The sequence below is a fragment of the Pieris rapae genome, chromosome 19 (genome assembly GCF_905147795.1).
Source record: "Pieris rapae chromosome 19, ilPieRapa1.1, whole genome shotgun sequence".
NCBI lineage: Eukaryota > Metazoa > Arthropoda > Insecta > Lepidoptera > Pieridae > Pieris > Pieris rapae.
The window spans coordinates 4,316,116-4,334,841 of NC_059527.1; the positions used below are offsets into that span (position 1 = coordinate 4,316,116).

Below are 18,726 nucleotides of genomic sequence, written 5' to 3' on the forward strand. Positions count from 1 at the left end.
AAGTCAAATTGATGCAGAAAAATGGTTTAGCAGATCATTAAACTTTCTGAACATGATCTAAATAGAATACGGGCCCATTATGATATTTAGTTCCCTTCTAATGTAAATAAATACGTGTTATTTAGACTTCAATGTGAATTTCATGTCAATAATATTGTTAAAATTTTACGCCCGAATATTAGAAGCGGCAGCTGCCAGCATATTAAATGCATGTATTTGCATGTTATTGAATGTATTCAGAAACATAACCATTAGAATAATTTATTCAGTCCAGTTAAGTTCATTGCGTTCATTTTCATAATATTTTTAGTACTTATTTTCGGGAAAACTAGGAGTAAATATTTATATATTTAATAAATCATGTTCCATATAATTAATTAATGCAATAGATGTATATGATGAAATTTTCTAATTTGTATTAAATATTGCTTTGGCAAATCTTCTTTTATTTCGGTCACGTCATTTTAAATAACGTATTAAGAGGGAGAAGAAAAGGTAGCTTAGTAATTTTTAAACTTTGATATTTATAATATCTGCATGGAGTTTCATTTATTAAACTCCATGCAGATATTATGATGATGACTTTAAAGGTAATTGAATGTAAACAATATTATTGTAATTAGTTTGGAATGTAGAAAATATAAAATAAAATGTAGAAAAATTTGAATATTTTGTACCAAAACTACTGTTGTATAAAGTTACAAGCAACTGAACTTTTTTTGCAGTATTTGCCGCGCCGCTACCACGATATGGAATTAATTACCAACTGAAGAATTTCGGAACCAATTCGATTTAGGGTCGTTCAAGATTACCAATTCTTAAAAAAAATACAGATGTAAAAATTTACAAATGCCCTTATTTGTTATGTTTATAATCTTAATTAATCCTGTATATCCTGTATTACTACTGAAATCCTTATTACATATCACTTATTCTAAACCGTATTTAACTGTGGTTATGTGTAAGCGAATCCTTCCAATACGAGATTAATAGTTTTCCATACGGACAAGTTTGGAAATCTCCCGAACGGTTTAGCTTCAGCGGAAATTTCAAGTTGAAATCCGTCGCTTTGTACACGACTCCGGAAGTATTGCAGCTCTGATATTTATGTCAATTAATATTCTCGTAATCTGGGTGGTTTTTCATATACCAGCGAATCGTGGTTCCAAACTAGAAGTATAGAAATGTTGGTATAGAGGTGTAATTATGAAAGAAAATATGATAGAAATTTGTATCACTGTAAATACAATTTGATTGTAATAGGACTATTTTACAACTACACAGATATATGAAGAGATACATTAAGATATTTTATACTTATTTAAAAATAATCGGGTATTAAAAAAACCTTGATTGCTTAAAAATCAATTTGCGATCGCGATGTAATCTATAACTTATTGTTCGCTTGGTTATGAACTGGCTTATACAACGTATAGTAGAGAATAGGACTATATATTTCTATATTATGTGACTACGCACGCTGTAAAGCACGTGAAACGTCGGGTAAATTTAAAATTTTGTTAAGTAAATATAAGTTTACAATAATACATAGTTTCAATCCGGTAAAAAAGTGTTTTCTTTAAATGTGTAAAAGCTATGTTAATAAAAGAAAATAATATATATTTTTCCTAGGTTAGTAGAATCGTTGGCTTTTATGAAATAATTTTCTTTTATTAGGTTAAATAAGTGAGTGTTAAAATCCCAGTTGATAAATAATTTAATATCTGTTCCTCATGCGTTGTAACCCAACCGAATGAAGCAAACAATTTCTTATGATTTTATATCTTTTGATTATTTAAATTACTAGCCCGAACATAGGCTAGTCATTGGTAGCTGCGAAAATGAAGTTTGCGTTGATTGAATGCACTCAAGCTGAAAACCAACTTCATTTTTTTTTTTTTTTGTATGTGCTCTAAATGAATGTCATGTTTGCCTCTAATTGCTCATCACATTCAAAATTGTATTTTGTGTTTGTTTTTACCAAATGTATCAGTGTGCCGAGCGTTGGCAATCTTTATCAATAAAAAAAAAAAAAAAAAAAAAAAAAATAAACGTGTCATGGTCATTAGTACTTCAAGTCCGATGATTTTAACCCTTACGCCTTGCTAAGAGCTCGTTTGAATTTTATATTTAGTATAGAGTTTACCTACTATTATCAGACACGAACGAATGACCTGTTTAAGAGAAATAAAAAATATTTTTACTTAATTAAACGACAGTTGAGGTAATAACTGCCAAAAGTTCAGAAAAATGACAGAACTTCGTGGTGGTAGGTAATTAAAGAGATAAAAGAACCAATAAGTTTTGCAACAATTTTTTTCTTTAATACTTGCAAATTAGCGTCTTTTCGTACTACAAACAGCTCGACCCTTACTTTAATCACAACTGAACTCATGTATGTACGTGATCTGAATCATGTATGTATATTTGTGCTGTGTATTACAAGTACCATGAACAATGACCACAGACTAGATATGTTTATCAGCTAAAATTTAAAAAGATGTAAGGTTTTGAAATGTTATAAGCCTTGCAAATATTTTGACACATTAACTTAAATGAGAGTTACAATAAATACTGATGCTAAGTTTAGGGATCTTCCTAATAAGTAAAAATGAAATAGTACACATACCCAATACAATAATCAATATCACACATTTATATGATATAATCGTTCCAAATCATTGAACAATTATTATATGGTAATTACATTGATATTTCCTGTCACCGCATAATATCGTATATCGAGTGGCGGCAAATATTTGACTAGTCTGTTAGCGCACTACGGAATGCAGCCAGAATATAAATGAGGTTACACACGATTAAATACAATACGTCAAGACAAAGGATGTATCGATTTCAATTAGTGCTTGCAAAATAGCAGTACATTTGTAATGTTATCTGAATAAAGAGCTCGTATTGAGTCCGTAACTCTGGTTTGATCAATTCCTTTCGATTTAGGTCAAAATTTCAGAGATTTTTTTCAGAAATAAAAGAGACAGAAAGACTTTGCCGATGAGTAAGGATGAAAACAGGTTTGAATTTAATGACGTGGAATAAGTGATACCATGATGATGTTATGTTCCAAAATAAACGTATTTTTTTTAAGTTTAAATTATATAATGATGTCACTGCATGGTGTTAAAGTATGTATTTTATTTTTATAAAAGCCATGTTATGTGTATTATAAATCAAATTGTAATGAATCTGGGGTCGTTTTTCATGGTATTTGTAATACACAGCAGTAATATTATACATACATGTTTGAAAATAACAACAGTATCATATAATTTGCAAACCTTTAAAAATTACACCTTTGTTAGCGGAATATTCTTTGCAAAGTTGCTCATATTTCATGTATTGCGTTTCATGTTAGAAATCTAATACAGTGTGGGTATTGGTGTTGTGTTTGCAATCCACGCGACGATAGCTTGCATTCGATGCATATTAATGTGTTCGCGCCAAAATTGCCCCAATTTGCACACTACACTCACAAATGAAAAATTGTAACGTATTCGAACTCAATACAAAGTATTGACTTTCATTTGTTATTCGTGAATGAAATTTCCGGAGATTCATTTTGTGTTTAACATGCATGTATTACTTATTTGTACTTATGTAATACTGTTTTGCCATCATAACTTAGTGCTTAAACAAGTCAAATGGGTAAGCAGTGCTGGTCTAGTGGTTTCAGCGTGCGACTCTCATCCTTGAGGTTGTAGGTTCGATCCCCGGCTGTGCACCAATGGAATTAACAGATTTTACAATTGATTTAATATTCGCTCGAACGGTGAAGGAAAACATCGTGAGGAAACCGGTTTGTCCAAGTCCCAAAAAGTCGCGTGCATCAGGCACAGAAGGCTGATCACCTTTCCTTTGCCTTTGCTTTCAAATGCCTTTCAGATTAAGGAATGATAATGAAATAGATACAGAAATCTAAAGCCTAGATCTAAAAAGTTTGTAGCGTAGTTGATATATATTATTTAAATTACTACGTATTGTAGTAATTAATTGTGTAATCTTATTATATTCAGTGAAACGTCAAACTATCGGCTCAGAACAATACGAATAGAATAGATGAAAGATGAAGACATACATAAAATTTTAATAAAAAAAGGTAATTTACTAGCGGTCTATCACGGGCGGACATTTACTTTGAAAGCAAGTATAACCTATGTTTCTACTAAGCATGAGGAGAAGAAAGAGATGGTTTCCTTTTGGCATATTAAGAAGAAAAATTGTAACGAAATATAATTAGAAAAGTTATTGAGGCAGGGGCAGTTTGAGGCATAAGTTTTTTACTTTGGAACATCGTAATTTCAGTAACATTGTTATAAGTGGCACTCAAAACAAAATGTGATGACAGGACGTTAAGACATCCTTGACCCGACTCAACTCGTCTAACTAACAAATTTTCTTTCTCGTTGTTTAACATTTCAATGACTATTATTTAAAGTAAGTTGTCTTAAAATTTGTTAATTCAAATATATAATTGTTATCTTTAAATATCTATGTTTGTACATATCACCTTAAAGTTTTTCTAAAGCATTATTATATAATTGTAGTGAATGAGGCACTGAACATAATATATAAAATAAAATCGACTGCTTTTCTTTCTGAAACATGTGTCTTGTTGTACTTATCAGCGTTCCGTAAAGATCATATCTAATAAATTATATCAATGAAAAATCCAATACCAAATAATAAACACAAGGATTTCATAACCGTCAAACCTTAAATGTTCTTCCCGTCGACACGATAAACTCTCCCTTCATATTAAAGAGCGTATTTAAATAAAGATTACGAATCGACAAGTTATATCCGCAATTTAGTGGTTGCCTGGAAGAGATCGCTCGAAAGCGATAAGGCCGCCAGTTGCTCTCCTTTTCTTTTAATTATGTTCATGTTGTAATGTAATAAATTGTTAATAAAAGAAATATAAGGATAATTGATGAATATTAGATTTTTAAAATTTAAAATAATTAAATAGTAATTAATATAAATATTGGTTATCAAATATAAATGCGCGCCTCCAGACAATTTTGTGTGAAACTAATATTTATTGTAATACTTACATAAAATCTTAAATAAAATTTAGCAGCCTATCACGACATTCATTGGAGAGGTTATTCATAGACGGTAAGACATCAAATCAGCTGAAATAAAACAGATACTCTACAGAAATTACGATGGGCAACAAGGCGTAAAGTACAACAGTGAAGTAGTCTTAATCAAAACCTGCTAGCTATAGAAATGAAGCTTCAAACCTTCCCGTGATGCCTCGGCCAGGCCAAGGTTTAATTAGCTGTAGCACAATGATGATGCAGTCTCTTTAATTGAATTTATATATATTAAAATACCAATCTATCGAATAAATAATCTTGAATGGTATTGATTTAAATGAAAGTTAAAGAAGCGTAAACGGCGGCGAGGCGTTTTATTTACATACTTGAGAGTAATTGAATTTTGAGATATCTTCGGAATTTCTATTTAGATCTCGCAATCAAATAGAATATAATTTATTCTTTTTCATTAAAACATTGTTTCATTTCTTTCTATTAATACGATAAGTGTTTTCGTAGTGGTTGTTGGTGCTTTACCACTGTTTTTCATATCATTGTTTTTGGAATATGCGAACAAAATATGTTCAACAGTGGTAAATTCATAAGTTTTGACTATATAAATTTAGAACGCTCTGCTAGTCAAAAGACATAACAAAAATAATTCAGCACAGATTAACTTTAAGTAGTATTATATTCATAGATCGCAAAACCAAATTTCATATTTAGATTTAAGTCCTATATATAGATATTTTGATATAATAGAATAATTGAACGATTCAGAACTAACACATATTTAACCGTTGAATCATCATTCAACGGCATTCTTTCAATAAACCATCGTAAGATGACACTAATGCTTGTTCCTTTAAAATATAGAGCCTTTTAGATTTAAGTTCTATATTTTCGCTAAAGCTTCTTTAACGTAAAAAGGTTTTGTCGTATTTATACACTTTCGAATTTTCTATTTAAAATATATATATCCTTCAGGGTTTAGCTTGAAAAAATATATATTATGCATGTTCCTCAAAAAAAATTTTGATATTCATATTTCATTTTGATATTCATATGTCTTGTAGGGATAATAGGTACTTTCGATGATTAAAGATTCAAATGGACAACAAAATACCAAATTAATTTACTAAATGTATTCGTGTAGTCTTAAATTTTAAGTTCCGATTTTATATCGGATATAATTTGTTCACAGCAAATATTTCCACAAGGTCGGTTAACATAAAATTACCAGATATTACGAGCGAATTTAAAATAACGGTTTTAATTACATTAAAATAACTGCGCATAAGCTCTCTCAGTTCAGTAATTCCTAGTTTAAGAGATGCTTACTAAAACTATTACATTATTTTATCAATGACTTAGTAGTAAAAGCGTAAATTTTTATTACATTTCTTTAACGATTTTAAAATATCGTCTGCCTATAAAACTTTGGATAGACAATGTATTAATAGTAGTTATATCACTTTTATCTCTTCGTTGTCATAATTTAGTATCACGTATTATTTTAACAAGAACAAGAAGGGTAAGTGATCTCATTGCTGTCAGTGCCTCAGGCGCGTACGAACTTACACAGAGCATCACTATTTATGCTTGTCTAGTGCATCCTAAATATTATTGCGTTGAGACAGATGTATTTACTTGCACACTTGCTGAATTCATGGATTATTAATAAAATAGTTTACGTTTTAAGTTTTTAAGTTTAGTTTTCTATTGTATTAGTATTCAGTTGCATTGAGCAGTGGCTTCATTGTGCGACTCTCATACCTGAGGTTCGATACCCGGCTGTGCATCAATGGACTTTCTTCCTATGCGTGCGCATTTAACATTTGCTCGAACGGCGAAGGAAAACATCGTGAGGAAACCGACATGTCTCAGACCCAAACAGTCGGCGACGTGTGTCAGGCACTGGAGGCTGAGGCACCTACTTGCCTATTAGATTTAAAAATGATCATAAAACAGAGTGAAAAATCTGAGGCCAAGACCTAATGAGGTACAACCTCTTTAGGTCTGGTCTAGTAAGGCGCCACTGATTTTTTTAGTATTAAGGTCTTAGAACAATAGGAAATAAGGAAATAAATAAATAATAAAAATGATATATGTATAAGAAGAAAACCTCAGATAGAAAAACGTTAAAGATCACCTTATAATACTCTTCCCTCGCTGACGATTGTAGTAACCATTAAAACTGCCTTTAAAATATTGTATACCAGTAGATATAGCACCATATTTCACCGTCTCTTTGACTAAATGCATTTCGCTTCCGTATATCTCCGCATACCATCTTAATACGCTTAATGAGCGTTTATTGCGCCAAATTATGCAGATGAATTATTAAAATACCTTCTATATTTCCCCTTTTAGTGCTGCATTTCTAATTGCTTTTGCTATGGCTTGGTTAAAACGATAAAAAACTAAATGTATTAAAATATTTACTTGACAAATGTTTTACAGGTGTACTTATATGTAATAAAAGTGAAGTCAAATTGTGTTAGAAATTAAAATATTATCTTAACGATTAGAGCCAGTAAGGCTTATCACGAAACTATTATTTTCTTGCCTATCATTCCTTATAATCCTTTTTTAGTCTACTTTAAAATCCCGTGGACTTGGATAATTTAAGTTCCTAAGGACGCACTTAGGCCGAAAACCATAAATAGCTCAGAAGAGCAAGCATTTTCTAATAATAACAATTTAATGTTAACAAAAGCAACTTGATTAGTTCCTAATAGTTTATATGTATTTTTCAGTTGCTCAAGAGGAGACTACATAAAGGTGTACTGGGAAGTGCAAGGTCCTGGGCCACCTGGAGCCATCAACGAAAGGTCGGGCTGGGCAAAGCAACTGTGCGGCGGTCGTGCTGATATCCCGCCCGCCCTGTACTCGCCTGGCCAGTCTTTAGTGCTGGAGTTTCACACAGGAACTAGGCAGAATAATGCAACTGGCTTCTTTGGAACATTCAGTTTTATTGATAAACGTAAGTACATAGGATGGTTTTTATTTATTGATACATTTGAATTAGTACTACTATAAAACAAAACACGACAATTCAGCTTAGTGGTACAATTGATTTCACCGTTATTAACTGTACAGTAATTTGAAAATGGAAACTGCGAACAAGACACATTGGGCGGTAACTAAGCATTTTATTAACCAAGTGTTCTGTTTTTGAAAATAATAAGGTAAGTACAAATTGTTCATTATATTTCAAATTTAGAATAGTAAGCTATTTCAAAATCAAATATAATGAATTCTTTTTTTAAATTTATGACATATGCGCACAGCAGTGTCACTTTCAAAGCATAGGCAGAAATATTGAATTAATTTATTACTAAACCAATTCAGCGAGTCGTAGATACACCACAAATAGATTTACCGGATAATATAAAACGGATGATTGCATTTAATTAAAATTAGTCGTTAAAGTATTAAATATAATGACAATTATGAGATCAGAATTTATTTAATTAAAATTGTTTTGCTTCATTTTGAATCAGTTCAGTTATCTTTTAGGATATTTAGAAAACCATAAAGATAAGATTTTACATGTGAAATAGTCACAAATGAACTTAAATTTGAATAAATTATATAATATTATTATTATATATACAATTTTATTCTTGCAACAAAATATAATAATCAAATTTACTGTTTTAAAAATTTTCGCGACATTGGCGGAATTTTGATTAACACAGAAGTCGCCTTTAAAAAAAAGTGAAGTGACATATTAAAACTATAATGTCAGATAGGTGTTTGATATACCTTATCTTATCAAATTATATAAAAAAAATATAAAAATTAATCATCAGTCTAGTATATGGACTCAGTATAAATTAAATAATAATAGAAATACCTAATAATAAAAGGAACAACTTTTCCAATAACAAAAATAACCAATGAAAATATTTCATTTAAATAAATTTCAGTTACCGCCATTATCGTTAAACCATGGCGCCAAGTGTATTTTGGAGTGCTGAAACCTGATGATGTTCTGGAATAAATTGGCATTTGTTACAATTATAGCAATAACCATGAGTGTTGTAGGCGTAGAACTTGGCCAAATGGGCCCATGCCAGATGCTACGTTGGTGACTTGGCAACATTCCTAAGGAAAATTTAGCTTCGTTTTTAACGTGAATAATCAATCGGAAAGACAGATGCTCGCTTTTACAATTTTTTATAATTGTCGCTGTTTTTAGCGTTTTCTTGGCAAATGGATGAGGATTTTTTAATTAATTTTAGAAAGATTTAAGTGATGAAAGACAAAGCCGTGCTAATTATGTATATTTATATAACCGTTAAGACATTTTTTTACAATACTATTGATGAATCCCAAGGGATCTGGGATAAATAGGTTGGTGTTTAATATTTGTTAGTTAGAATTACTGACGACACAAAGCATATATGGAATCGGTTATACAGTTATCTGACCCCATATTATATTTTTCATACATACATACACTCAAAGTTTGCCTGGCCAATGACCTATCTGGACTGAATAGGCGAACCGTTCATAACTCAAATATTATTACAAGGTATTTATTTTACCTATTCACATACAATACCCAACAATGTATATCATCCAAAGCAAAAAGCCAGCCTGCTAGGTACACGGTACAAACACAAAAGTCCTCCAATCTCAGAAACGCTCGCAACCTATATTCAAAACTGTGAAAGTCAAATCCCTCACCAAGGTAATAGTAAGATGTCTATAAATCTATCAAAGGGATTTCAGTGGTGTCAATACGTGTTTGATGTTGGTCCCGCATTGGTTAAACCAGGGATCAACGATTTAGGCCTAAGCTTATCTTTATACCCATCAGTTGTGATCGATTTAAATACATTGACAATAAATACTTGGACGTAGTAGCGGTGTTGGGAGAAGTGTGAGAACAATATTTGTATACGAGGCACTGAATGACATTTATGTGTCGCAATTACCAGTTAACACGGTGAAATATACCGCGAAACGCTTAAACCCGGAAATCGATGATGTGTCAGGCCGTGATCACCTAATTGCCTATCAATGCAAGAATGTATTTTCTATTGTAGTATTAAGGGACGTCATACACATAAAAGGATCACAGAAAAATAACATTAGACATAAAAGTATCTGTAACTAAAATTAATTTCATATAATTATTTTCCTCATTAGTACGAAGTAAAGTATTAAGAATGGGGCACACACATTTCAATGTATAGCCAAGCTTGTAAGAACCATATTGAAGTTGCCTGTGCTTTTTAACTGAAGTTGAACGACCTAAAAACGTGGATTTATGGTAGTACTGTTTTTGTTACACCGGTATCAAGTTCTGAACTGATAAAATATCACAACTACCAAACACCACGATCCACACAAGCTCTCTAATTGTCATGTTAACAAAAATCTTAAATAGAAAGATATTAATGAGTCTTCAACTACACATAATCATATCGTATATGAAGGAATTTAAAATAAATAAACAAATGCGCTACAATCCTTTTAGATCTGGGCCTTAAATTTCTGTATTTCTTTCAGTATTATAAGCCTCCTGTGCCTATACACGCCGTCAACTGTTTGGGCCTTTGGCAAGCCGATTTCCTTGCGATGTTTTCCTTCACCATTTTTATTTATATAGATAAACAATGCACTTTTGAACGTCAACAGAAAAGATAAATTCATTCTCAATTTACATTTACTACCAGTTCGCAAGTCAAGGACGAAGAATGTGCAAAATCGAGCGAATATAAAATGCGTATTTAGAAAAACCATTACTGCACAGCTAGGGATCGAACCTACTAGGCCAATACTACTTTTTTACACTTCATTGCCATAATTAAACATATAAAAAAAACAAAAAGTAAGTAGGTAACATAAGTTATGAGGCAACGGGCGGCCTAATCTATTTCAAGCGATTTCTTCCAGGCAACCCCAATATGGAACAATAAAAAAAACCTACAGAGGGTAAAGTACAAGAATTGCATAATTTATTGACAAAATGATACTAAAAATAACATAAATAATATAAAAATAACATAAATTAATAAATTAAATAAAAGAAAACTGTGTTCTTATGTACACGCGTTAAAAATTATACTTCTTTAGCGTATGGAAAAAGAACTAAAATGTGGTAGTGATTAACGATAAATATTAAAATTAATCAAAAAGATTTTATTTAAATAAATAAATTATTAGTAAATACTATCACCGTGGTATATGAAATTGATGTAAAACCCCATAATAATATTTATTTATTCACACTATTTAATTGTACTGTTACGAAACAAGTGTTCTAAAAAAAATACTAGAATATACAACTTGAACATAGTTATCGATTTCATGCCACCTAGACCTAACTTCACGATGTCGAACTTAACATTTTTTCTCCATCGCGCCAAAAGAAGTATAACTTCAAAAATTAGTTAAAAGAAATGCAAAAGTATCTCAATTGAAGGTGAGTGGCGTCAAGTAGCCTTTAAGTATTCGGGCATCAATCTCACAAATAGCCTCTAAAGCTAAACATTCCTATCCGCTTTGTCGGCGCTCATAGGCATTTCACGTGTCAATGCATGCTTGATTTTATCTATCCTTTGTCTAAAACACGTGAGCCGATAAAATGTCGATCGTAAAGGATCAAAATCGGCGGATGAAAATGTACCGTATATTGTAGTCGATGTTAGGATGTGTCTAGCGTAACGCGTGGATGCTTATTTCGATGACTTGGCAGTTTTTTAAAGACCACGGATGATAATGTCATTAAACCGACAAATCGTTGCGCTTAGTTGTGATTGGCTGGAATTTCGTATCATGTCTATGACTGCAAATGTTTATTTTCGTAAAATGTTAGAAATTTCTATAATCTAACTCCTGACGGACTCCTGAAAAAAACCTTTTAAATGAATTTCGGTCTATAGACATGAAGTGATTAAGAAACACAATTATAATAGAAATTTTATTATTTCTTTACCATAACTACTATAATATCATAATATAATATATTAAATACGTTGAGGGGTTACATGGAACATTAGTAGCTCTCTATATATAAGCAAGCAAGCAGACTATATGTATAATAAATTAAATAGGCCCTAATTACTCGCTCGCCATCTACAATCTAAAAACAAGGTTAAAGGACTGGCTTATGAACGGACCTTACGAAGTGTTGAAGATGCCTCTGAAATGCGTAACTAAGTTACGTATTACGTAGTTATACATTTCATTCAACACTCACTCATTCGGTCAGTCACTCACTTGCACCCATGCACTTACTCACTCACATGCACCCACACACTCACGAAAACAGTTAAAAAAAACAAAAATAAATAAAATAAAAGTTAATTAAATTATATTAATTACATCATTACAAAGTAATGAAGCTAGGCACCCACACACCTTGACACACGTAATGTTTACTTAAATGGTTCCCACCTCTTACACATTGAAATGCAAATGAACTTGTAATTAATAAATACATTTTAATTTTCTTATTTTAGTACACTACTACATAGCTATCACGACCGCTCTGTCTAGAGTGTACTGGATAAGATAATTTGAGTAATCTAAGAAACTGATTCCACCTTTGGATAAAATCTTTTTAACTATAACTCATTTTGATCCATGTGTTACCTTAATATTATTATCACATACAATACTTATAACTCCAAAGTCTGCACTTCGCCTTTGGTACGCGTTCTCAGTGTCAGATTTCAAAAATACACAAGTTCAGCTACACTACTCATGTACCAATTACTTTTGATTAAATTTAAATAAATACTATGAAAATTTGATATACCTTATTGGAAATAAACCGCATCCAATACCAAATACCACAAATTAAATGTCACAAACAAAGTATCCTCACTGGAGTTCCATAATTAGTGAATTAAATTCGAAATTACAGAATTCACAAGAGTCCACGCATTCCAATTATAATGTAATTATGTAACTAAATATTTTATTATTATTTTATAATAAATATACGTGTAAGTAATAAATAATATATAAAAATATTTTTTATTTCTTCGTATTTTTGTTGCATTGTGAATGATTTGTAAGTTCCTTTTTGTGTTACTAACTAAAACATTAACAATACACCACTATTGACAAGCGTTGTTATTACGTTTTTCACGATTTTTTATATCTTTTATTATCGCATTTTGAATTAACTTTGATTATAAAAATGATTATCAACATTAATTACACGTTTATTAGTATGTAGAATATTATATGCAATTATATAAAATTTTGTTTTGAATGAAATGCTACATAACATCTTCCATAAGATGGTAGACCTTACTTACAAAATGGATTAACCCCACAGGGCCTAAACTATTGTGACGTTTAAAGGGATAGAAGAGGCAGACATTGCAAATACGTGTCAATTGATTACGACCATAATTCTACGTCTGACTAAGGAACCTTAATCTTACGAATAGCTGACCATCTTATACTGAATAAAATAATTATATCGAAACAATAGCCTGAAGTATTTGGCCTCTTTAGAAGGAAACTGAATTCCTACAATGTACATTTCAAATCTTAGCTTTAAAAGTTGAAAATTCTATAAAATCTCTCGCTATCTTAATCTTGTTAACTGAGTATTTTATAAGCACATTGTCTTCCGTCCCTACAGACTTCCGTAAAATTTATTTAAAACGTGAACCAGGTAGTGTATTCAAATTTCATAAATTACTAATTTATTGACTATTTCCATAGACGATTTATGTCTTTATGTATGCCTCAAATAAAGGAAATTATCAAAAATTTGTAGTCAAATCGTGACTAACTAACAGTTTTCAACTACTTTAGACCTCTTACTACGATACTCCATTGGTCGAAAAGACGTAAGAACAAATTACAAGGAATAATAAGCGTAAGATACAGTCATAAAAATTCTAATTATTTTGTCTTAAGTTAACGATTATACATGTTTTAATCGTTCTTCTCAGAACAAGACCTCCTGGTAGTCTTGCGAACGGATGGCGTAGTTTTGCTCTTTCGCGAATTTTGTAAACGTTTTTGACATTCATAAGCATGCCTTCAGTCGCATCTAAACTGAATAAATAAATTTTGATTTGATTTGATTTGAATCATTAATTCATAAAAAAATCATTATGAAGTAACTGTTTGCTCTTTCTATCTTCTTATAATATATCGATCTGGTGAATCATATTTTAAAATTGGTTCTACTGGTTCTCTATTCTACCTTATTATAAAAAGGAGATATGATGACAGCGTTTTTACATAAATAAAACTTTGTTCAGTGACGTAATTAATATGGTTTAAAGAAATTATTTACTGTTATAACACTGAAACATTCGAGTTGTGATAAATTCTCATTTCTGCTCCAGAAGTTTTTTTTTATATAGAACAGGGGGCAAACGGGCAGGAGGCTCACCTTATGTTAAGTGATACCGCCGCCCATGGACACTCTCGATGATAGAGGGCTCGCGAGTGCGTTGCCGGCCTTTTAAGAATTAGTACGCTCTTTTCTTGAAGTATATATAGTATAAACGTAACGATGCGCTACTCACGTAAAGCAAAATCATTTTATTTTCAGATTAAGGACGTGAACATAACGTCTTATTTGAAAAAATATAATATTATTTCCAGGTATAAATAGTTCTAATATGTTTTTAAGATTGCATGGTTTGTATTCTGTAAAAATATCTTTATCGACTAAAAAGAGTGACTTGTCCGTGGCTATTAAGTCTCGCACGACCCGTTGACACTAGACGTATTGCACGAGGGTAAGCGCGATGTTCCACTGTTTGTATACGTGCGGTTAACGTCTCGACCGTATCGTCCAAGCAAACGGGCACGCGCTCTTGGACTATAATTGGACCTGTATCCATACCCTCCTGTAAACATGATTTAAGTTTTCACATTAAATTTTAAAGTTTAATATATATCTAGTCTATACTAGTCTAGTCTAGTAGGGAGTTAATATAATCAACGAATACGTTCTTACTTACTTACTACTACTACTACGTTCCTTTATAATTAACGATTCGATACGTCTTTTGATTTTAAAATTACTGCCAGTTTTCCAATCAAGGATGTAGAACTGGCAGTGAATTTAAATTTAGAACTCATTTTTTTCAACGACGTTCATAAGAAAACATTGAATTTGAAATATTATTTCGATTAATTAGACTACTTTAAACACATTTTTCCGTAATAAAATTTGTACCTGAGACAAGCGTTGGTATACAATAAAGAAACATTAATGGATTATCGTTGAGTAAACACGCGGCCAAATAATACGAATAGCAATTGCCAGTTACAAATTAACTCGCAGTTCTAAATCCGAGGTTTAACGGATTTAATTTAGACCAAAACCCCAAAACTGAGTTCAACCCAATTTTGCTAACCGTTCAGTTCCAATGTTTATGTAAACTAAACTTAAACTTGGGAGAAGCACACGTTTAATTCACCAATATTTTCATTTAACAATGTAAAGTTCAGCATTTGCAATAATTATTCTTCTGTTATGATCAGATAATCTGGGCAAGCTGAATGTCTTCGGCTTCGGTGAAACGCTAAGCCACTGGTGAGACTAAGTCATAGCTCTTACAGGTTGTTAGGCCGGCAAACCGATCATTGTATAGAGATATCACTAAGGGCAGCGGGAACCTTAGATTGATACGATCTTCAGTAATTAAGAATACGACTGAAGAATACGAACATTCTTCTGTAAATATACCGAAGCCTTAATAGTAATAGTACACCTATAAATGTATAATGGAGAAAGGGAAGTATTGGCGCGGAGAAAAGTATAAAGTATCGTTGATGACAAAGTCCAATCAAGTAGCCATTTTGCCAAAAAATCCAGTCATAACGTATTGCACCATCTATTGTCGCAAAGAGCTTTGATACAGTATATATAGGTATGCATAGATGGCGTTACTATCAACATATTTCAATAGACTCTAAATAATGAGCCCTCTGGCATTGAGAGTGTCCATGGGCGGCGGTAACACTTAACAGCAGGTGAGCCTCCTGCCCGATTGCCCTCTTCTATAAAAAGAAAACACAATATGAAATATTTATATATTAAGTTGAAATGATAATCCTTGCTGAAAACCTTTTAAAGATGATTAATGTAAAAAAATATAAATTCTGGACGTTAAATAATATTTTTGTCAAACAAAATAATTGAATACTTAGAGTGCTCGCGTCAACCAAATACATTATTATTTCAAAAATAAATATTAAATAATTAATTACTCCTTATGTGAAATTCTTGTGTTCTTATTATATAACCATGTGATTAAATACTTAATGAAGACAGTCTCATTAAATATTTAACTGCATTTAAAAATCTAGGCTAAAACCTTCTTTCAGTGACATTTTTCCGACATCTTATAATTTATTCTCAAAGAAAACCCGGAAGGATTGAATAAGATTTTACCTGTTCTGAAATTCAGTATCTTATAAACTAAGCTAAATTGTTTGTACTGTCAACTAATTTTAAATTTATAATTCTAACTAAAATATTGAGTTGGTATTCGTACCTTTATCCATGCATCGGGTTGTCTCTCTCCCTAAAATATGGCGAGGGGGCCGATGGCTGGCCGTGCGTCATACTCGTGAACGGGTGCTACTTATGGTGACTGGTCGTACTTGAATTCGTGTATGCGGTGATATTAGTTGTTTCTACTACGGATTTGCGTGTTGTGCTCACGAGTATGTAAGTGCGTGCTCCTATTTCATGGCAAAGGCATGGCCTCCTGCTGATAGAGGATAAATCTTTCTTTCTCATTTATTTTATTATTGTTTATTACTGCCATATATATGTTAGATGTCATATGGAACATATGGAACATGGAGTAATGGTTGCAGTTCCTTACAAACGTTGTGTAAAAGAAAAAACTTGGCGGTTAAAAAGAGTGGCGGAGAGTTTATTACCAGTTCTTCTCTTCCGTTCTACGCCCTTGATTTGAGAACTGTCAGTAAATGTAAAATAAGAAGCATTTAATTTATATTTCTGTTTATTGACGTTCATAAGTGTACAATATGTTACCTTTATGAATAAATGATTATTGAATTTTGAATTTTTTATTTTAATGTTCAGTTATAGTCACAGGCAAAGTGACAGAGAGAGAGTCCCTTTGCCTTTTTTATATCGATTTAAGTGTCATTCTAAAGTCTAAAATAAGGTAACCTCTGATGAGTTGGGTAGCAAAACCCATTATACCTGTATTGCACCCCGCGCTACTTTCAAAGCAATCATGTTAGACCTAACTCAATTTCAATTTATGACAAAACCTACATACACCTAAATTTAGAGCAATCTTCAATCCTCTAATATTTACAGATTTGTGAAATAAATTCAAATACTTTATTTCATTAATTAAAAATAAATTTTGATATTACATGCCCCTATAACAAGTGTGTTCGAACTTCAAAATTCTTAATGAGTTCCGCCTTACAAAGCCTTCACGTATCAGCCTATAGATTAGCGAGCAGGAAATTACATACCAACTTAGCGGTGAAACTCTACGAAAGAGCTATGCATTGTAATCCAGCTAAGTTCAACTTAACATGTATCGCAATTCGCAACTTATTTGTTTTCAAATAAAAGATATAAATGATATAATAATGGTTATTGGTCGCTAAACATCTATGTTGACTTGAAAATGATTTGTGGATATTGATCATCATAATCGTATCATTATTTTATTTGAAATTATAAAACTGTAGGTACTTAGCTTTACGCTCTATGCATGACTAACATAATTAACCGTGAATAACGCTCGCATTCATAAAGTAAAGTGTATTTTACTTTAGATAATTATATTTTTACAGATTCAAGTAAGTTTTTTGAAGGATTAAAATTAGGTTACAAAGTTATCTATGTATATACCGCAAGAGACCTAAAAACACTACATAATTCGACGGCGGTATCACTGAACATCAGGTGAGCCTCCTGCCCGTTTGCCCCCTGTTCTATTTTAAAAAAAATACCCTTTCCTATTAGGCACATAATTTTATAACAAACTTAATATTCCTTTCACACACATTCAATCATTGTCAGTGTTGACGTTAAAGTAATCTTCAGACAGAGATGTATAACACGGTTCCAGGTGTCGGGAATCCTTAACAAACATTTGTCTAGGCTAACTGAAAGAAACACGATCGTACGAGAGGGAATTCTATCCCCTTCTCATAAAATACAAATTACTATGGCATATATTATGCCTGCGAACAAGAGCATAGTTCGCTTTGAGAAGAATTTTGTAAAGAAAACAGCGTTGATTGGAGGCAACCCGTATTTGATGAAATAACACGCTCGATGTTTTCTTTGAAAATTTCTATATTCCAATTAAATGTATATTTCTATTTAGAGACGTTATGAAATCGGGTGTAAGATATTTTTTTTTTAATATCTGTCTTAATGCGCTTTTTAAATAGATAAAATAAATCAGTGGCACTACAACCTGTTAAGGTCTTGGCCTCAGATTTCTGAATCTGTTTCATGATCAATTTTTAAATCTTATAGGCAAGTAGGTGATTAGCCTCCAGTACCTGACACATGTCGTCGACTTTTTGGGACTAAGACATGTCGGTTTCCTCACGATGTTTTCCTTCACCGTTCGAGCAAATGTTAAATGCGCACATAGAAAGGAAGTCCATTGGTCCGGGGTTTGAACCTACGATCTCAGGTATGAGAGTC

General features: G+C 31.9%; 1 protein-coding gene across 1 annotated transcript in view; it reads left to right on the top strand.

The window, feature by feature from the left end:
* Positions 1-18,726, top strand: part of LOC111001163 (suppressor of lurcher protein 1) — a 205,170-nt gene that overhangs the window by 75,952 nt on the left and 110,492 nt on the right. Inside the window, exon 5 of the mRNA XM_045632316.1 lies at positions 7,820-8,046. Within this exon, the coding sequence (XP_045488272.1) occupies positions 7,820-8,046 (227 nt within the window). The remainder of the gene's footprint in view (positions 1-7,819; positions 8,047-18,726) is intronic.